This window comes from Myiozetetes cayanensis, unplaced genomic scaffold (genome assembly GCF_022539395.1).
Source record: "Myiozetetes cayanensis isolate MyiCay16 unplaced genomic scaffold, myiCay2020 scf13, whole genome shotgun sequence".
Taxonomy (NCBI): Eukaryota; Metazoa; Chordata; class Aves; order Passeriformes; family Tyrannidae; genus Myiozetetes; species Myiozetetes cayanensis.
The window spans coordinates 5,606,886-5,628,846 of NW_026086937.1; the positions used below are offsets into that span (position 1 = coordinate 5,606,886).

At 41.3% G+C, this 21,961-nt stretch overlaps 1 protein-coding gene across 3 annotated transcripts in view; it reads right to left on the minus strand.

The window, feature by feature from the left end:
- The window catches only part of PXYLP1 (2-phosphoxylose phosphatase 1), a 47,438-nt gene that overhangs the window by 8,628 nt on the left and 16,849 nt on the right, over positions 1 to 21,961 (minus strand). For 2 of the 3 annotated variants that reach the window (XM_050308322.1, XM_050308321.1), the window contains exons 3-4: positions 3,023 to 3,184; positions 2,060 to 2,186 (exon numbers count right to left, since the gene is read on the minus strand). In XM_050308322.1, coding sequence (XP_050164279.1) covers positions 2,060 to 2,186; positions 3,023 to 3,184 — 289 coding nt within the window. Of the gene's footprint in view, positions 1 to 2,059; positions 2,187 to 3,022; positions 3,185 to 8,229; positions 8,330 to 21,961 lie in introns of those variants that run through there. The other variant, XM_050308323.1, reaches the window with a different exon arrangement.

The window sequence follows — 21,961 nt, forward strand, 5'->3', positions numbered from 1 at the left end:
AGGAATATAAGCCTGACAGCCAAACACAGCAAATCACTTCCTGATGCTGAAGTAATAAATGTTCCATTCAAAACACCGGCCAAAGCAGTAACAATCCCAGCTTTATTCAGGAAGGTCAGCTTTAACACCTCTGGACAGAACAGTGCAGAGCCAATGCCTTTCATCTTTCTGCTGATTAAACCTAAACCAGGAGATCCTGGTTTACCTAAGTTCTGTTCCTGGGGGGACAAGGTCTTTCAGTGGCTGTGAATGGTAAGGGATGTATCATCTATACACTGATGATGGTAAGAGCCAAGGGCATTTCCCCCACCAGGCTCCTCAGAGCCTGACACTGCCCTCTTAACTGCTCCACTTGGTCATTCTGTGGCAAAAGCCACACCATTTCCTTGCCTTTTATGAATAGTTTTTATGACTCCAGGGCCTTCATATTGTATTCCTTGACTGAAACTCAAGTGGAAATAGCTACAAAAGCTTCTCTGACAAATACAAAACTGAGGTCTCATGTGGCACTCTAATATTGAGAGATACAGCTACTCATCCAGCATTGTCACTTGCAGTTAACATCTTTTCAATAAAGCTTTCTCACATACCTTCTAACATGACAGATATTAAGCAAGATCAGAGCCTCTAAGAACTCAATGGAAATCTGTATCGTATTTCTTTACTTAGTAATTCATGCTGAAAATAGTCTTGCCCCTTAAAGGCAAAAGTCATTAATGATGTTAACATAGCTATTAGCAAACGATTCATTTTCCATCTTGTTAGAGAAATTAATTGCCCACTCAGCTCTATGGCAGAGATAACTGGAGTTGGGTTGCCATTGACCACAGCTCTGAATTCCTTATCCACTGAGCAGCCCTCCCTCCAAATTTGGAGACAAGGATGTCATGTAGGACTGTACTGAAAGCCCTACAAAAGTGTAGGGAGATGACATCAATCAGTCTTCCCTTGCTGACTGCTGCAGTCACTCCATCATGGGAGGCCACCAGATTGTGCCTGACCAATCTGCCCTTAGTAAAGCCATGCTGGCTGTCTTGGATCATCCCCCTGGTACTGCATGTGCCTTGAAATTGTAAGTATTCAGTGGCTTACTGGTGATTTCTCCACTGGAAAAACAAAATAATACCATAGATCCTACTAAAAAGGAGAAAAAAACACATGTAATCAAGTAACCTAGGGCAAAAATTGGGGATTTACATCATCACTGTTTATTTCTACTGCTTTACACTATCATTCATCTTGATCAGCAAGTAAACCCTAAACAAAACAGAAAGGTTCTTCCATGAGGAAGAGAAGCAGTTCAGATCATATCTATAGCTCAAAGTCGTTCAGGTATGAAAACAGACATCAGCAACCTACAAAGACATGATGTCAGACAGAAGCACACTGTACTGACACAGAAAGGAAACCAGTGTTTTAATGTCAGTCAGACACAAATAACTTGAGTGTGACAGTGCTTAACAGTGAGTGCTAACTACAGGAAAAGGGTAGTTTTCAAGCAGCAAAATGCATTTTCTGTTAACTTGCATTTTTAAGTTAAACGTACAACTCCCATTTTTTCCTGAATTTTGACACAAATCATTCCTTTAAGGGAACTGTGATAGCCTCTATTTCTGAAAAGTAAAAGATAATAATATAAAATACAAATATCAGTTTTCTTTTGGTAGTGATGAACTGACTGAGACCTTTTTTGTATTCAGATGAAAGGAATACTGAGCTGAAATGGAAGAGACTGCCTAAAACGCTGCACTTACATTTTGAAAATGTGTAAAAGCTTATCTAAGAGGAATGGTAACCTAAATATTCAATTAAATAGTTTTTATTTTTCTAGAAATACAAAGAACTTATTCTGGCCTGAACTGGTAACAGGTAATAGTTCTTGTTTCAAAGAAAGTACTGTGCACCACTGATACAGAGGTTGTTTTTTTAAAGCCATGACAATACACAAAGATCTGAAGTCACAATGTACTTCAGGTTGCACAAATTGTTTCCTGAAGAAGAACAAAATAATTCTCAAGCAAAACAAGCACTTAGGAATGACAAAACCCAAGAATTTTACCTGCTGGGCACCAACATACAGTCAATGTCAGGTCTCTTTGTCTTGGGAATGGCATAGAGTGGATACCTATCACCATGTCGAATCAACACCTGAACTGACACCAGCTTAAAATAATGAGGTGCATGACCTAAAGTGAAGAAAGGGGAAGAAAAGAAGAGAGAAAATTTGTTACCTGCACCCACTTTCTTTAATTAAAAAAACCAGGTATAATTAGGTGTAATGATAGCTTTGGTATTGCAATGAAAGAAAACATCCCCAAGAAATTATAACTTACCATCCCAAGAAAGATTTCACTTCAGATTGCAAGATAAGTTACACAAAACTGAGTTTCTCAGCACATTTCCATAGGACATCTAAAGTCCAACAACCACACAAGACATAATTCAAGCAGCAAACTCTGCCAATGCAATTAGGTGATTCCACTTTTATAATGCCTCTCTTGCAGACCCCATCATAATGATGGATTTTGCAGCGTGTCTAATCTGGAGCTTTTTGCTATACTAGTTTGTAATTTATTTTATATGCATTAGTGGGGTATGTTAATGAGGGAATTCATTCAGGTTCCCTTGCTGCTGCAGCCGCTGCAGGGTAAAGAATGCAAATATGCCTTGTAGCTGACCATGTCTAATGGTCTGGAATCCAAAATTAATTACTTCTGCAGGGGTTTTTTTTTTTGTCTTCAAAATTCCGAGTCGACTCTTTGCAATGCATCTCAGTTGTACTAAGAATTACAATTCAAATATTAAATATCTACATCTCTCCCAACCAAGACAACGGAGAAGATACAAAGGGAACAAAAGAAGAACAGCGTATTTTGAATGACTTAAGGAAATTCAGCAACCAGTTCATGTTTGCTGTACCTTCTCCAAGCACCAAAGAACTGACCATGCACACAGTTATCCTTTCCAGTGCCAGCACACAGAAACAAGCAACTAAGCTGTGGTTTGCCCTCCCAGAGCTTACCTTCCATGCTGCGTTCAGCAATGGTGGGAATATTGCAGTAAACATGAGCTTCATAAACAGGGTCTATGGCAGGAGGCTCTGTCAGCAGATCAGGCATGATTCTCTTCCGGCTCTTGGGATTCAGCCCATCTTCCCTGACGGGGTTTACTGGTATTAAATGCACTGAAAGATATAAAACACAGACCATACGTGTTTAGGAGGGTTTAAGGACCCTCTCCACGGTTTCCATGAGAGGATGTCTCTCAACAGTATACAACTTTGTTCTGAATTTTTCCTGATTTACATAGCCCAGAAAAGCTCTTTGGCAAAGTCAATGCTTGGCTCAGAGTTCAGAATAGACCTGGAGGTAGAACAATGCTGTCTTTTACGCTCTTCTTGAAGTTGCTTTTTCTGTCGGTCTCTGATGAAGCTCTAAGAACATGAATCGAAGAGAAAGGGCCACAACAGGCCCAGCTGTTTGCCATCATTTTCCCTCAAAAACTGACACTGAAGGACATCAGCAAAAGACACAGCACAGTTATGATGATGGTAATACAAACCACTGGGAATACAAAGTAGTCAAGATTGAAGGAGCTGAGTATTCATCATTTTCCTCACTAATTCCTGCCCTTACTTTGCTACCTTGCCAGCCTTAAACAGTCTGGTTTACCTAAAAAAAAAAAAAAAAAAAAAAGGCACACAAATACAAATGCCCACATTTTATTTTTTTCTTTTCCCTATTAGCATTTTCTGGTATTTTAATCAGAAGTTTTAAAGGTGAAAACGAGGAGGAAAAGTTGTTCGTATTTTTACCATCCTTAGTCCTCTATGGCAAGAGGGGGTGAAAGAAAGAAAGAAAAGAGAACAAATTTCAAAGCAAAACTTTACTAATTCTTCTGGGTCAGGTCCTCTATTCTATCTTAACTCCCAACTCCAATTTTAGAGGTGAATTTGTTTCACAATAAAGAGTTGTGCAGACCAAGAAAACCAATGACGACAGCAAAGTCAAGTGAAAAACATGTAGATTTTAAGAGCACGTAGCCAGTAATACAACACAGACTCTTCATTCTTACACTACACTTCAGATATTTTTATTTGGTTACTCTTTGCCAGCCAAAACCAGAACTCAAGCATTTTCCATAGCTTTGCTAGTGCTGTTGACAAGGCCAATACCCACAAAGCGCAGCGACTTCAAACTTTTGATTAAGTTGTTTCAGATTATGCACACAACAGTGCTTGGTGAGAATATTCAACTACAATTTTGACTTTGGTCACTTGAACTGAGGAGCTCAGCTGCCATTCCAGGATTTCTGGAATGAAAAATGAAAAAAATGAATCTTCCAGAAAAAAATGAATCTTACAGATTCATTTTTTAGCTCCTTCCATGCTTAAGACTCACACTGTTGAGAGACACTGCAAACCACTCACCAAGAAACTGCAACACAGAGCCCTGGCAATGTCTGTCAGAGGTTGGTAACTCTGCCTTGAAGGGGCTTGCAGCAAACCTGGGTTTAGGGTATAAATCCCAACCCCAAGAAGGTGCTACAACAGTTGCTGGACTCTGCAAATAGAAGGCATTACGAGACAGTAAATTGTCTAAAGGGTATAAATGGCAAACTACAGCAATTACGTTTGGTTGGTCAAGTTTCCAAACCAGAAAAGGTTCCAGGCAACGACTCTCAGCTCTCTGTAAGGATTTTCTCTAGAGCAGCCCACAACATTGCTACTGTTCACTTAGGGTCACAGGCACACACAGAGCTGGCTCAAATGCTGGAGAGCTGATGTAACTCAATTCAGATGATGTAACTCAACACATGAGGGTTTCAGAAGACAGGGAAACCACACTCCAATAGCAAAAACTACAAACTCTGATGCTAAAATTGGGTTGGAGGGGAGAGGGGGAAAGCAAAATAAGGATTCTAATCTTGTACCTAAGGTAGTTTTAGCTATGAAAAAGCCTGAACAGACCACATTTTGCAGTGAGACAATTAACAGATGCATACATTAGCTTATTAAAATCAAGTGCCTATGACTCCCGGGGCCAAATAGTCTGTTTGCAGACAGCAAATCTCATTTCTAATCCAACTAGTTGAATAAATACCTTAACAACTGCCAGACAAATTTAAGGATAAGAAAAAGCACTGAATCTTAAAGAGGAGCATCTACTGCCTTTAAAATATTAAAAATAAAACCAAATATTAAAAATAACAGCTACAGGATTGCCAGATTACATGTCTGAAGTTTAAAAAAGCCACTCACAGAACACCCTTAAAGAAGATTCGAGTCAGCACAGCAGCAATGACTGCAATTTAAGAATATTTTGTGGACTGGAAATGGACTCAGATTAGGAATAACTGCAACTATTGTCCTTACTGCACAGTGAACAAGCTTGGCTTTTACCAGGGAAGGAGGAACACAGCATTTCCTCACTAAACTACTACCAGCCTGTCCATGTTCAGGTACCTCAGACAAGGACCAGGCTAAAAGAACTTCTAACTTTAAACCCAGGGGTTCAAAGGGGAACTGGACTAGATGCTCTTTCAAAGGTCCCTTCCAACACAAACCATGCCATGATTCAGTTTAAATGAGTCAAACTTTTCACAGGTTTGACCAAAATAATTGCCAAGGTGGTCAAAAAATTTCAGCTACTTAAATAAGTGCAAATAAACACTGCTATGACAAGTAGCATTGACTTTTGGCACACTTGAAATAACAACTATTGGGTGAAAACAATAATAACAAAATCAACCAAACTACCTACGCAAATGCTTGTGTCCTCTACTTAAATACATTAAATAGAAAATGACAAAATCATATGAACTGGGCACCAGTTCACCAGTCCAAGCAGTCTGCTGGAAATTTCCACTGAATGGATACACGTGAAAATAGCAACTATTTCAGAACGGAGGGGCGGGGGCAGTGAGGGAGGATAATGCCACAGGGCCAAGGAGAGATGAATTCCAGTTGGAGCGCTGCCTTCTCTTTGCTCAGCACGGTGACCCTGAGGAGCCCACTCAGCAAGGCTGGTCCTCCCTGCCCCTTGCTAAAGCCCCTCAGAACCTGGAACAATCCTGCAGTTTTAGTGCTTTGGGATGAGGCCCCCAAGTGACACAGCCCCTCTTTGCATTTCTGCCTGCTCCAAATGACAGAGCTATTTTCCATATCAACAGCTCAACTCTCAGTTGTTTCTCAATTGTCTTCTCATTTTCTGCCATTCCCTGGACATTATTTCCTAACACTCATGATGTTTTCTCCTGTCTCCCTCCCTTCTCATTTCAAGTACTTGATCTTCATGCTCCCTTGCTGTCTTCATTTATCCCCCTTCCTGGCTCTCAAGTCCTTCTTTACACACCTCATCCTCTCCAGCTCCCTGTGCACAGAAGGCTCAGTTTGTTCCCTCATTTTTGTACTCCTCACAGCACACAGAGGAGTTATCTAAAGCTCTTTGAAGAGCTGACTTTCTCTCTGTATCCAAGTATTTCATTATTGAAAATCCTCCTCTGCCCTGTCAAACCCACCTCTGTCTCTCAAGTGGGTTTTCTGGTCCACATGAAACCAGCAAATCTACAAACAAGTGTTGGACTGACACAGAGAGGGAAAGGGAAAAAATAAACAGAAAAGAATTTTAAACATCCCCTCATATCAAGCTGAAATTCATCTTTTCTTCCAAACGCAGTTCTGCTCTTCCAGCTGTAAATCATTACAATAACAGAGTTTTCACATCACTTTTTATAGCTCAGCACTGTTTTATATGATTTGCTCTATTAGTTCACAGTAAGGTGCACTTGCCCCAAACAGAAGTCTGCCAACGTGTACACAGTCATGCTTAAAAACTGTGATTGAGTTTTTGAACAGGAATTTTCCACTGCTGTGCCTTTCAAAGCTCATGTTTTACTCTGATAGGGACACAACGATGTAAACCAGAAATGGAACAGATGATTTTGATGTGCATTTCCCACAGCCAGAGCAGTTAATAAAATAGATCTGAAACATATTTCATCATCTAACTGGAAGCTTTGCCAACACTGAAACTATAAAGAATATGTACATATTATTACAGAGGTAGTTTGGCAACAAAAGGGGAAAGACAATATTTTTTTATTGCCCAATATTCATAAACTCATTTTTAAAAACTGAAGAAGCTAAATAAAAACGACTTCGAAACAATAATTTTGAAAAAATCTATTTCTAGGAACAAAAAGTAAAAGGTTACAGAAACAATAAAATTAAAGAAACCTCAATGAAACTCTGCCAGGTGTCCCACAGAGCTAAAACTGCTTGAAATATGAAGTAAAACTAAAGACATGGGCTGGTATCAGACAAAAGTAAGATCTGATTGAACAGTCACACAGCAATTTCTGTCCTATAAGAAACAAAGGGGCACTGGTCACACAGTGTTACTGCCACAGAATAATTCCTTCAAGAATTCTTGCAGCTCCAAATGGAAATTATTTGTTTGAAGTCAACAAAATTCAGAAGAAATAAAATCCAAACTCTGAAACTAAGTTTAATCAAACAAAAAACCTCCAGCACTTCTTATTTTAATTCACACCACAGAACCCAGGGACCAAATTTTAAAATTAGGTGACCAGTTTGACTAAGAAAAGTCTTTATGAACAAACCCAGTGGCACCTCAAACATTTTGGCATGTAGCTTTATTCCCAGGGTACATTAAGGACGACCTATTTAAAAAGCCAAAAGTTAATTTGCCTGACTTTCATACTCCCCTTCCCTCCCCCCCTCCAAGTCCTGAATGCCACAAAATATACCAAAAAGACAAATATTAGATAAGTAGTTTCTAAGCAAGAGAGAGAATCATTTAGAAGTGTTTTCAGTGGAACCACTGTAACTATTCCTACCTAGCAACAAATCCCCTCTGGAAGAATGTCAAGTTTACCACATCAGTTATTGTGCTCAGAAGCCAAAGCAGGGAGCCAGTCTGATGCACATTAGAGCTACAAAATTAACATGAATTTGACAGAATTCATTACAGCAGAAAACCAAACACAAAGCAAAGTGCACTTCACGGAGAAGAAACACCAAATTAAACTCCAAATCACCTCATTATCAATTTCTCTCCCTCCTGCAGTCCTACTTTCAGCTTGACAAGCAAAAGCTAGCATCCCTTTTGGAAAAAAAAAAAAAAAAGAAAGAAAAAAAAGAAAACAAGACTTATGCAACAAAAAAAAAGACTTATCCATGAAAAAAAATAAAGCACTAAAATTTACCTAAAACCAGACAGATAGGTAATAAAACCAGTTTCCATTGCTGTTTTCCCTTGTAGCTCCAACCAGCTTGAGAAGCAGCAGCCATGTTACTCTCAATTTTCTGACTAAACAGAGACCTGAAGTTTTCTTCTATTGCAAAACAGAAGGTTCTTTCAGCCCCATGCAAACATACCATTTCAAACAGTCAAACAGAAATGCAGCCACACAGTTGAAATGAAAAAAAAACACAGCAAGCCCACTGTAGGTAACCTTATGCTGATGGGTCAAGAAAAGCAAATGCGCATGTCAGGGAGCACAAAAAGTTATTTATCCACTTCCACCTTCTTCCCACCCCCTTTCTGCTCCTACCACGGCACTAACAAGGCTGCCTAGCACGGAGCAGAACACCCAGGCTTCTGAAAGTCTGGTGATGAATATGGACTTCAGAGATCCATAGACTCATTAAGTTCGAAAAGACCTCTAAGATCAAGTCCAGCCATTTACCCACCACCACCACGTCCCCAAGTGCCACATCCACACAGCTTTCCCCATATCCAAACCAAACCTCCCCTGGCACAACTTAAGGCAATTTCCTCTTGTTCTGTCACTTGATACCTGGGAGAAGAGACCAACCCCCACGTGGTACAACCTCCTTTCAGGTAGTTGTAGAGAGCGAGGAGGTCTCTCTGAGCCTCCTTTTCTCCAGATTTAACACCCCCAGCTGCTCTTCTAGTTGTTTTCTCCCTGAAAATAATGGAAGATAGGAAAGGAGAAGTGTAGGAAACAACAACCAGAAAGAGGCAGGAATGCCTCAAAACAACTGAGGGGGAAAAGGTAAAGATGTGTGCAGCAAGAAGAACAATCTGGACAAAGCAGATAAGGCACAGGTGGGCTGGAGAGCACACAGAGCGAGACAGAAGGGACACGGTGCCAGCTGAGAAGAGAAGCAGCCTGAGCACTGCTGCCAGAGCTCTGCCATCCTGCCACTCCAGGGCTGATCCCTGTCTCCCTGGGTCTGATCCCTGGTGCCCCACGCTCCCACCTGAGCAGGACATCCCCAGGGGAATTTTAGAGCTCTGCTTCAGATTAAAAACGCACATCTGGACATCAGTGGAGTTCAAGCATGCCCATGTGACACACAATCCACCCTTCTCGTTTTCTTCTTTTGGACAGCTAAATAAAGGCTTTGACAGTCTCAAAGGTAAGATCCCTCATAACAGTGAGGGCCATCATCCATAATGCATAACACCACTGTCACTAATGTGCTGTATTTGAATGCTGAGTAATCACACAAACAAAAAAGCCTTATTAGCCTCACACTGGTCAAACTATCAAGTCCTATTAAAGAAAAAAAAAACCACATTAAAATATTTCAAAAGACTTTCTAAGCCTGTGAACATAAGCTTCTAAGCTTCAGTTTTTATATTTATATAAAATATAAATGGAGCTACTACACTTTTAAATTTTCCCTGGCTTTTAGTTTATTAGGAATGTGCAACCTAATTTTAAAAAACACTCTAGTAATTTTAATTTTAAATCAAACCCCTTGCCCTACAGACCCTGATGAGAATTTTTTTAATATAAAATCTGTCCATCCTAAACTTATGAAGAAGTGACAGTCCTCAGTGTCTTTGCAGTCTCTATCCCTTAACCAACCATGTCTGAACCTACTTCTTTCACCACATCCCTGCTTCCCCAAGCATTTGCCCTTCCATTTTCTCCACTCCTGCCATGTGTCCTGTATGTTGTGGAACAAGTGGAGCAGGGGCCCCTCGAGCACAGATGTATTCTCCCCAGGCAGCTCCCTGTGCAACCACAGCCTCTTCTGCTGCAGAGCAGGCTCTGAGCTTCAAGGTTTTCTTCCCACAGTGCTGCTAAATTCTCTGAGCACGACTACAAAGAATAAAAGTGTAAAGGGAACTATGGGGGGGATGGGTAATAGAAAGAAAAACGGGGGGGGGAGGGGGGGGCCAAAGGGAGACACACATTTAAATTTAACCTACAATAGGAACAACAAAATGTTCTGCCTTGACAACCCCTGACAAGATAAAGACGGTCCCTTGGAGTGTAATTTCTCCACAAATACTTCAACCTAACAATTGTGTGTGTTTGAAGGTGGCACAGGTACAGCCTTCAGATTGCAGCTGTACCAGGATAAGCACTTCCCTCCTCACACGCTTGAAATGTTACCAACCCAAATCTCTGAAAATGGATGATTCAAATACGGATTCATCAACCTCAGTGCAGAAGTGGGCAGGAACTTCCAACCTCGCAGCATTCACTGAGCAGTCAAATGTGAGCAAACAGAAAACAGAGACTACAGATCCCTTATTCTGAGTTTCCAACAGTTTGCAGACACTCAGCATTAGTGGTGAGTTATGGACTGAGACATGCCCAGGTGCACATACCTATTTGAGCCATTCAATTTCTGGATTGCTGCTGCTGTTCTTCCTTCTCCAAGGGAATTCATAATAATTCAGAGACTTTTCAAGGAGTCTGTTGACTTACAACACACTCCTCTTGCCAGCACCCTATGCGTCAAGTTCTAGGACAGACTTTCAAAAATATTCACAAAGAATGTTCAAGTGTAGTAGCCAAGTAGCAGATATCATTGAATAAATATTCTTTTCAAGCCAGTGCTTCTAATAAGAAGTGCTGAAAAAAATGCTTGCTACAGCAGCCCTGAATACCTGCATTTCATACTGCAGAACCAGAGTGCTGCCACTGCCTTCAGCACAGCATATTCTGACACCACAAGTTAAAGCCCACTGGAATAGTTCTATCGATCCTATCAAGTAAACATAAACAAAGTCCCTTCCTACAGCAAAAGTAGCAATTACTTCTGAAGCCCATGAGGAATCCTGCAGCAGACTTGTGAAACAGAACATCATATTTTGAATTCTTACATCTGAACTTTAACCTGCCAAGAGAAAATGATTACGCTCACAAAGTTGGTGAGAGGGGTGGATGGCAGGGTGTGTGTCCATTTTGACTGGTGCACTGCTCTTTGCAGGGCAAATTTCTGCGTTACTTGGGTCAGAAATAGAAAAATGTTGCTTTTAAAATTCTGTTAAGTGCTACATTTGTATTTCCTTATTATTTCTTTATATTTCTTAAGCTGCATCTTCTGTTTCAAAGTGATGACACAGAAGTCTCATTTCCTCCCCCAATTACTTCTTGTGATTTAATAAAGACAAGAGGTGGATTTCCCTTTTCTTTTACCCTTGCATACGCTGCCACCACAGACTCTGAGGCACCAGGTCCCTTGCTGTCCCCTCCTCCAGCTGGAGAGCTCAGTTACAGTCAGCCTTCACCCCGACACATCTGGCGATGGGAGCCAGGTAGCCACCGTGAGGAACCACTCCCTCCAACTGGAAAAATACTCCTGGGAGATCTGAATTCAGATTTAGGATACACAGAGAATGTTTCTTCATGGACAAAGCCAGGACTTCAGCATTGCCTCACTTTCTCCAGCAGAAAAGCATTCTGCAGGTGGCACCCCCAGAGCAGCAAAACCCCGAGGGGAGCCTGCAGGGTTCCACAGCGAGCTCACGGCTGCCAACGCTCCTCAGCTCCAGCACTGAGTTATCATCATCAAGCTAACTGCTAAAAAACATCAGCCCATGCCACATTTGCTGTCAATAAATACTTAGAACTAAAGGCATCCTGGCTGTCTTTTAAAGACTTTCAAGGACATCACTGGAGGAAAAGAAATCGCAGCAGTCAACACAACTAAGCAACAGCTACAGCTGCTCGCTGTTATTCAGCTCACAGGGAAACAAACAAGAAAACAAATGCTCCCCTTTGGTTTGCCTGCTACTTTTTAATTTGTAAGCTAAGGAAAAGCACCTGTCCAAGGCTGAGATGGACATATCACAGGATATTCTGACTTGGGAGGGACCCACAAAGATCATCGAGTTCAACTCTTAGGTGAATGACCCATTACAGGGTTTGAACCCACAGCCTGGGCACCATCAACACCAAGCTCTAACCAGCTGAGCTAATCTCAGGTACATCCACTGGAAATAAGAAATCTAAAGAAATGCTACCTGAAGTTTGCTATTTTCCATTTTTTTTTTTTCAAGTTCCTTAATCTTGGATTAATTTTTTTTTCCAATTACTTCTCTGTACTACCGGGCAATTTTCCCCCTAGAAGTCTGAGCCACTTTTAACTATTTAAGTACATAAAAATGCTGTTTCTCTGTTTGAAGTGTAGGAAGCATAAGTTTTTTGAAGTCTCCTGTACACCACAGGTTTGCTGGCAGAAAATGGGAACTCAGTGAGAGTAGGAGGTTGCATATATACTTCAGCTAATTTAGTGGAATTCAGATCTGATTGAGGGGAATGAGTGTGAGCACTAAAGTATTTGGGGTTTTAATATGCATATTTTGAAGAAAATCACATATATTAGGGTATGAGGAAAAACCTAAGGACTCCTCAATGCTCTCCTCCCATGCACAAGCAAAATGAAAGTCTACAAATACACCCCTGTATGAGCTGTCTCCCCACAGTCCCTTCCTTCTCCCCAGAACAATTATAACATGATTGTAGCTACAACTTGTAAGAGCATCTTACCTTTACTAATGAACATTGACAAAATTTTCTCACATGAAATGCAATCAGAAGCTTATTCTTCACTCTAACAGCGGCTGAGTTTTCAGCCTGCTTGGTTTTCAGATCCCTAAAGTTTTCCACTGGAGATGCAAATGTCCCTATGGACACCTGAACTCCTGTAAATCAGCTACTTTTCTGGGATATTTTGCACGGACTTGGACAGAAAAAGCCAAACCTCCCACAGCTGTCCAGAAGTGGGATATCTGTCTGCCTATTTTCTGGCTCCCAAGTTATGAACTTCTCTGCAGCTTTTCCTCATTTTCTGGCAGTTGCCTTGCCCACAGAGCCACAGCTTGCAGGTACTGACCCAGGGCCTTACTCCACATCACACTCAGGGAAAAAGACCAGATTGCCTTGTCTGTGTATTCATGTTCAAAGATAAATAGAGCAACTACACACAACCACTTTAAACAGCTCACACCAGTCCTGCAGAGAACAAGTTGCCTTTTTCCAGCTGCATCAGCTGCAGGCATTGCTGATTTCTTTACAAGGCCCCCGTTTGACTTGCACAAGGAAAATAAATATGTTAAGAAAATCCTTTTTACACCAAACACAACGTGGCAGGCCTTGTACTATTGTGTTTGAGACCTAATTTAAGCAGATACCTTAAATTATACAATGGGTGTTTGCATTCATTAAGTCCAGATGTGGCTGTGAAAAGAGCTTTATAGTTTTAGAGGTTCCCCCCCACTGTTTTTCACTGGACAGTTCAGAAGGGCATATGGCACTGCTTAAATAGGTTCCAGGATTTTCAGCCTGACAGCAATAACACAGCAATGCTGACTGTAAATCTGAGCCTTTTCAAGCTCTAGAGATGACAATCATTTTCCACTTCTCCTCCCAAAGTGAAAAATTACTCTCGTATTTTATCCTATTTTCCTATTACACTGAAACTCTACAATGTTCACCACGGAAAATATTTATATTTTCATCAAATAAATAAACTCCTTTCTTTAAAATAAATATACATGCATAGTCAAGCTTTTCCCTTCCAGCTTGTCGCTAATTACCTCACTGCTTGGCTCTGCCGTCGGTCTGAAGGGGCTGGGGGAGGTTCCTACCAGACATCGAGACAAGCAGACAGATTTCCTGCTCTAGAAACACAGCACTCAAGTCAGATCTTGCTTGTCCTCCAGGTTATTTAGCAACAAGATGCAAAAGAAGCCCCATCACTGCTCATGCTGAGGGAGTTATGTTGGTCCTTTGCCCACCACAAGCTCCCAAATGAGAAGGGCAGCACCACAAACCACCACGCTCTGAATGAAGCCCCTCCTGTGCCCATAGACCTGCCACGTCTCACCAGGTTGGGAGATGACTTCAGCTATACCAAATCAGTGTCCTGAGGGCCACCAAACAAGGCTTAAGTACACAAAGACTAAATGGGGAGAGAGATTTATGGTCTAAGTGCATGATTTTTATAAATGCAATAGATCCAGCCATTGCCACTTTTACCTAACAAGATTCATGAGCCCTACAGCAAGATTTTAAAGCTCTGTCCTGCTTCTGTCTATAGAACTCAGCAACTGCTCAATGAACTAATCCAGCTGAATCGTCCTGGAACAGATTTTCAGGACAGCTTTTATCAGCTGTGTTTAGAAACTGTTGGCAACTCTTCCCATTTCCACAGTATTGTCTCAAAATAAAGATCAACGTGAAAAGGTAGCTGCTGTATGCTGATATACAATACACTGAATGCCCCCTTTGCCAGGGGGTGGGGACCTTGGGTTTTCCTTTGGGTGTTTTTTTTTTCTTTCTTTGTTTTGTCCTTTTGTTCTGTTTGATTTCTTTTTTTGTCCCGAATGATTCTCACAAATACTGGAGCGGGAAGCTGTGCAGCAGTGATTGCAACATGACTGAAAAAAAGATGCTTGGCAGATTTCACATGTGAATGGAACACCAACAGAGCGGCCAAGTACACTAAGTGTTCAGCACAGCAGAAGAAATCATGGCAAAAAGTATTTTCTCAGGAACATGGATTACAAATCCTCTGCTTTCAGTGATCTTTTCATCTACAGCAGCTGAGAATGATTCAAAAACATGCCCCATACAGTAGAGTCCAAGATAGTTCAGCAGTTGCTCCTGTTCTGTTACCCAGAAATCTGTTTCTAACACATCTTCAACATGGGCTCTCTGCAGCTGAAACCATCGTGCTCCCTGAAATCAGTCTTCATGGAATTCACCACTGGATATATCCCCAAATGGATATGAAGGGGAAGTGTTCACTATTGTTTTCTATAATCCTAGAGAAAATGTTTCTTCCCCCTTGGAAAGACCAAATAATAGGATATAATAATCTACAGCTTCAGGTGCATGTCATTGCCTCTTTTCCTTGGTTTCTCCTGAGACAGCATTCCAAAATACTCAGAATGTCTTTTGACATTTATGTCAGCTGTTATTAGGGCACGTACTAGAATATCCAGCTACTGAAATAGAAATCACAAAATACACAGGTAAAACAATGCAATAAAAGGACTTAAAAGCACACCTTTGCTCTGCCCACCACACCTTTACAACCATCGCTCCCCTGGTGTGAAAACACCAAGTCAGCAGCTTTTGGGAGGGCAACAAACTACATTTGGTCACTGGGAAAAGCATCCTCCTGGCACCTCTCTACAGAGCTGCTTCCTGCACCTCTCAGCAGTGTCTGTCTGCACCTGGGGCAGAGGCAGTGATGTCTCTCTCTCTCTCTTCTCAAAGGGCTGCCACCCCAAAGGCAGGGAAACCCACCATGTCTGCAGCTCAGCCACAGCCTCTGCAAAGGCACAGGGCACAAACTGTTTAATATGTTAATGTCATCAGTCAGACACAATCCACAGACATCTGGCACTTCTCGATCACAGTGTCCTTCCAAGATAAAAAGCCTTACAAATTCAAATCAATATTTTCAGTACTGCATTAAATTAGCACTTTTCTGTTTCACATCTGATCCCAACTGTTTTCTGTCCACAAACTGACCTGCTCAGGGAAGTGATCTCAACACCATATGCCACTGCTTACCCAAGCCAAGCCAGCTCACTTGTTTGTCCTTGTCAGCAGCAGGGCACAGAAAGCTGCCATGGATTTGCTAGCAGCAAACCCTGAAACAACATATTTAATGCAGTAGAACCTGACAGATTTTTGTGCTGGGGAAGCCTGCCATGACAGACCTAGTCATTCATCTCGGAAATTCCAAACAGTACTCTCTGGATCAGAGAATTATTGGTGTCTTTATGACTCTTGCCATAAAACAGCTTAGGGGAAGACGGTGAATCTTATTATGTCTTCATTCAGTATTAATGTGCACAGTTGGTAAAGCCAAAATTACACCACATACATTTCCAGCTCTTTTAATCCAAACCATCTCACAAAAATCATGAAAGGAGATCACTTCATATTTCACTGCAGCAAGTCCACAAAAGCCCCAGTCTCTTAAACACTATTTAGACACTGCCTCACTTCAACTAAATCACAATGCCATTCAATATGTGCAAGCACTGCTTTCTCTCAGTGAGTGAGGTTTGAAAAGTTAAAAGGGAAGTAATTTGGGAACAGAGATTACTATAATTAAAGAAATAAAAAGAAAAGGCAATAAAAAATTGTTTGTAGGCATTAAAAGCTTCAAAATCAGTGCAGTTTAAGAAACCTTATTAATCAGAGAAACTCTACAAGCCCAAGAACACATAATAAATTTTTTCAAAAAATCTTTGCAGTCAAATGATGAGACACTTTGGACTGAGTCAGTCACTGTATCATTTCAGCAATAAAAGAACAGCAAAAGAACAGATAAAAGAACAAAACTGCCTGAAAGATAACTTGCCAGAGAAAATTTAAAAGGACTTAGAGGAAACATGAACAACAACTATGTGAAGAATATTAAGCATCTCTGTTTCAGACACACCGGCAAACTGGCACATCCATAAACCCGATGGTTTTCAACTCAATTTGCAGCAGCACAGTGGGGATTAAGGCAGGCACAAAGTACAGCTCAGAAAAACAAACCTATCATCAAAAAAAGTTTAAGTAGTCCTCTATGCTTTATTGAAGGCTGCACATGGCCTAGAAACAGGGCAAACGTGACTGTGTTATACCCACTGATGTTAAGGGGGTTTTCCTGCTACTGTCCAGTTGAAACTCTGCTCACTGAACGAGGAGGGAAGGGAGATTTGGGTCAGAACTTCATCCTCTGAGGAAGATGCAGAACACAGATCTCAAACAGCAAATGATTAATGTATGATGAATCCATTTGCAATTAGTAGACAACACTGTCCTAAAAGCTTTGATAAATGTAAAGTAAGAGGGTATAAAGCTAATAAAGTGTGAATTGATTGTGAAGTCTCAGAAAACTGGTCTGACATCAGAGTGGTCAGCAAAAGATTAACAAAGAGCTCATACTAAAACAAAGCAGGGTGACAAGGCTGTCTCTACCTTCTTAGCTGAAGACATCCAGGTTTACAATGCAAACCCCACACAGAGGGGCCATGTTCTTGTGACAAGTGAGACTCTGTGTTGTGCAGATTTCACCCTGTGAACTCACCCTGAATCACCACACATTTATAAAGACTGTAACAGCTGCACATTAAAAAGAAAATTCTCTCTTTGCTATTTCTGCAAACAAAATTAGGGTGAATTTCTGAATTTGAACACAATGTTTCAGTTGTTAAAACACAATTTAGCTCAGCATACAATGGAAAAATCCTAGGAGCAATTTTTTTGGCTTTAAAAGACACATGTGCCACTCCAAAACACGCCTGCAGTGACCTGTGAGGCAGCCTGAGTCAGCATTAGAGAGCTGTGAAAAACCAAGGGCAGAGAACTGGTTTAAGGACAAAATAGAATTTGCTAAAACTTACATAAATCAACCATACAGTAGCCTTCAAACATGTGCTTCAACAGTTGATATTAATTCTGTTTAAATACAGTTCAACTAACCATCATGGATGAAATCAGTATGCATTTAAAGAAGAATTATGAAATTCTGTAGCCTGACATTTTGACCAGTCAAAACCTGTCTCAAGTAACTTGACCTGACCTATATTTAAAGCAGGCATTTTGAAATGATTGCTCTGTTTTTGTGGGAGAAAATGTCGCATAATATCAGTCCCATGTACTCATTGTGTCTCCTGTTCCTTCAAGGGTTCATTTCTGGACTGGTACATTATACCACCCCTTTTGAGAATCACAAAAAAGTTGTTTAAATCTCCAGTTACAATTTAAAATATCTCTTTAACAAAAACCTGTATATTTACAGTTAGTTCTCTTTATTCACTACTAAAATGTACAAAGCCCTGGATATATTATTTGTGGGTCATTTTTCCCTTTAATCTTAAATTCAGATTAAATTAGTAGTTTGAAAAAACCCAGAGAGACTTCTCATGAGTGGAAAATCTTCCATGCCTATGAGCTTGAAGGCAAAATTCACGAAGGGAGATATCTGGTCTCCTTTTAATTTCATATTCTGGTAACACATGACAAAAACAACTTCTCTACATTAAGAATTCTAAAACTGCGGCTTTTTAAATATAGTATGTAGCAAAATGCAATCCTCTTTTTTTCCTCCTATAAAGAAATTATATTTTTAAAATATCAAACATGAGTCACTGCTGTTTCTTGGTACAGAACAGCAAGAGGTAAGGAATGCACCTTAGAGAGATGGTGAGGATATGGATCCTGCCCAGAAACAGCCAGGAGGTTGCATTCTCATTTCACTGAATACCTTGGGGTTTCCCACCCCCCCTTTTCTGTTCTCTGTCAGAAATTAAGGTTTGAAAAAACCCAGCTCCCTCAGCTTTTCCACAGGCTGTGCATGTGCCAGCTCCTCTCACGCTCACCCCCCTCCACCTCGCAGTCCCTGGGGGTTGCTGGTGGCTCTGCACAACCACAGGTACAGCTTCCCAAAGTGTGGGAGCACATCCTGCTCTGCAAATGGAAAGGCTGAGCAGGGATGCTGCACCCCCTCAGCTTCCACCTCTGTTCCCACCTGCAAGTCCCTGTGAGCTGCTGGCACCGGACCACCCAAGTACCCCCAGCCCCACGGGTTGTGCCGCAGCAGGAGCTGAAGGAAGCCACGCTGAGGACACCAGGCTGAGCCCCAAACACTTCAGTGTTGCATGTGGTGCCCACACCATCCTCACAAAAATCAGAGCTGCCTGCAGGACTCAAGCCAACCAAATAAAACTCTGCTACTTTTCCGAGTGGAGAATCCTGATTTCTGTTCCCTGTGACTCATCTTTAAAACCAAAACCTCCAGTGCAAAATCAGATGACAGAAAGGAGAGGGAAATTATTACTGGAACAGCAAAATGTCATTTCCAGACGTGTTGAAACACCAACACCCAACCTGAACCATCAAGGCAGAGGAAGTACTTTAAAAAAACCTCCAAAAACCTACAAAACAGCTCTTCACAGTTTGCACAGGAACTGCCCTGCTGGGCAGTGGATGATATCCTAAAAAGCAGTGGCAGATACCAAAATACTTTTTATTGAAAGACAGGCCTGAGCCACTGATCAAAGTATTTGGGAAAACAAACTCCAAACTAGAAGAGAAGCTGCATGTGCAGGACCAGCCTGAGAGTCAGGGGCTTCATGACTGTGAAGTGCCTGGAACAAGCAGGCTGAAAGGACAGGCTGTAAATGATGCCAGGGTTATACAGTTTGTAAAAAGGGATGCTTTCCCACTATAGTTCTAGTCCTCCTCTCCACTGTTATTTTCCTTAGACTTTCAGTAAATGAAAATCAAAATAAAATTAAAAAAAAAAAAAAGTACAACAAAGGTATTTACTTCATTAGGAAAAAAAAATTAATTTACATGCCTTCCATTGCAAAGTAAAAATCATTGTCAAGCAAACTTTACAGAGATTACACATGGCACCTTAACAGCTGGGTTTTAAATTGCCTTTCAGTTCGGTTTAGTCAAGTTAACTTGAAGATAAATGCTTGTAACATCCTGAGAAGACCCACCTTCAGGCTCCCACAGCCAGTCACAGATGTTCCAGTGTACTGGAAGGTCTGTGCTTGCCCAGTAATTGGCTTCTCATGTACTACACCAATCTTAAGGGAAAAAGGAAAGCAGTTCCTCAGGCAAACTTGCAACCTCCTGTTCCTGAGCTGACCTAAGGACTAATCAACGCAATTAACATTGACAGGGGCCCAAATTCTGTCTTCTCCCCTCAGTGTGAGGCTGCAGGACCACAGCCAGGTGCTGACACATCCCTCAGAACACACCTGGGTGTGCCGCCGTCCTCCACCTCTGAACTGCAGGAACTCCCCCAGCCCTTTGCACTGCTCTGGGTATTTTACACAGCACAGAGCAGGAACAAAGACCTCAGCCACTGCAACCTTTTCTTCTGGAAAAAAAGAATGAAATATCCCTACTTGGTTTTACTCTTTGTAGAGAAGGAAACTGCCCATTTTTAGCCAACAGCATTGCAGATAATATTTTCAGAGACAATAATACAGGCCACAATCTAGCACAGGTCACTTATCCATTCTGCAGTTTTTCTGACAAAGCAAAACACTGAAAACCTTAGATAAAAACAATGTAATTCCATTTTAGAAGAGTTTAACTGACAAGTCTATAAAAATCAGCTCTCCTTTTGTCCCTAATGCTGAAGTTTTAAATCATTTTAGAACCATGGCCATTTACACAAACAAAGAGGGGAGAAATTAAAAGCATGTGTGGAAAGATAAATACTATAAGGAAAATACTTCTCCACTCTTTTCCATAGATCTAGCCCTAAACATAAAACAGGAGGGAAACAATGACCACTTCCTATAAAACTTTGAACTGCCAGGCATATTTGGTTTGGAAGACAACCAGTCTCCCTATCCAATGGTTTTCCCAAACAAAAACTCTCATTGATATAATTATCCATCAGAGACATCAGAGTATGTTTCTGGTCGGCAGTGGAACATTTTTTTCAAGTTTTAACTTTTAAGGCTGTCATTTTCCTATACTATTTAAAAATTCAAACATGTAAAGAACTCAGAGGCATTTGCCATTCAAGAGAGTTTCCCTCTATTGCTGATCTGGTCCAGGTTTCACACTATTCAAAGTGTTGATGGCCAGACTGAATCTGAGGGCACATCTGGCCCCAGTCTTTTTCTTCCAAGTCCAGATCATACAATTATATTAAAGATGGAGAGAACTTTTAAAGCTTATATGTTTTCAGCAAGTATAACTTATTTTTAAAAGTACTCTAGGTGCCTACTAGAAATGGTAACCAAACCTGGCAAAACTCTGAATAAGTATTAGAGTATTCCAGTCAATTTTCAAATGCGTCTCAAATGTGTTTCTTCCATCACCCACCAGGTATGTTCAGAAACAAAATCTGAGGCATTATTTATCTAAATAAATACAGGGAGCTTGAAAACAGTAGGACTTCTTCAGGAAAGTTCCCTCACCCTACTGCTCCAAGTGTAATTCCCAGGGAGGCAGCTGGCACCTGGGGCAGGCAAAGCTGGCACCTGGGGCAGTTGAAACAGCACAGGGAAAGACTAAACACAGGGCCTGGGCCTTTTGCTCCTGAACAAGGACATAAAGAGCAGAACTGATCAAATGCCCCATTGGCCAAAATGTACATGACAGATGACTGGCAGCAGGAAGGAAGGTACCTTATGGGATCCAGAGCGACTACATCACTCGGAAAAATGACCATTACAGTTTAAAAAGTGTCATTTCTCCAACTGTGCAGCAAAGCACAGTCTGCTTATATGTCTCCCTCTTCTCAGGACGAGGAGATGGAGATTCAGCTGGCATTTGATCCATCAAGCCAAGCCAGCACACAGTGTGTGCCAAACATGACCCCCCTGTTCCACACAGCACCTCTGGCACACGGCTCTGCAGACACAAGGCAGCTCCTGATCTGGGTCCTTGCCCATCGCTCCACCTCCATCCACTGCAACTGCTGGTGGGAGAGAACACTTCTAGCACTCAGAGCTGTTGTTTGCTCTCAAGAGAGAATTCAGGGGAAACTTTCTCAGTGACTGACCCTGTAAGTTAAACTGTTAGCATCCAAGCAAAGCACCAGCCTTGAGGTGAAAAAAAAACACAGGAAATCAGACTAGTTTAGACCAGAACTCAGAAACCACAATAGAAGAGAAAGGGACCAAGAACAAACAAACATCAGAAGAGGGGACACAGTTTTCTGTCAATTCTGGGTCCA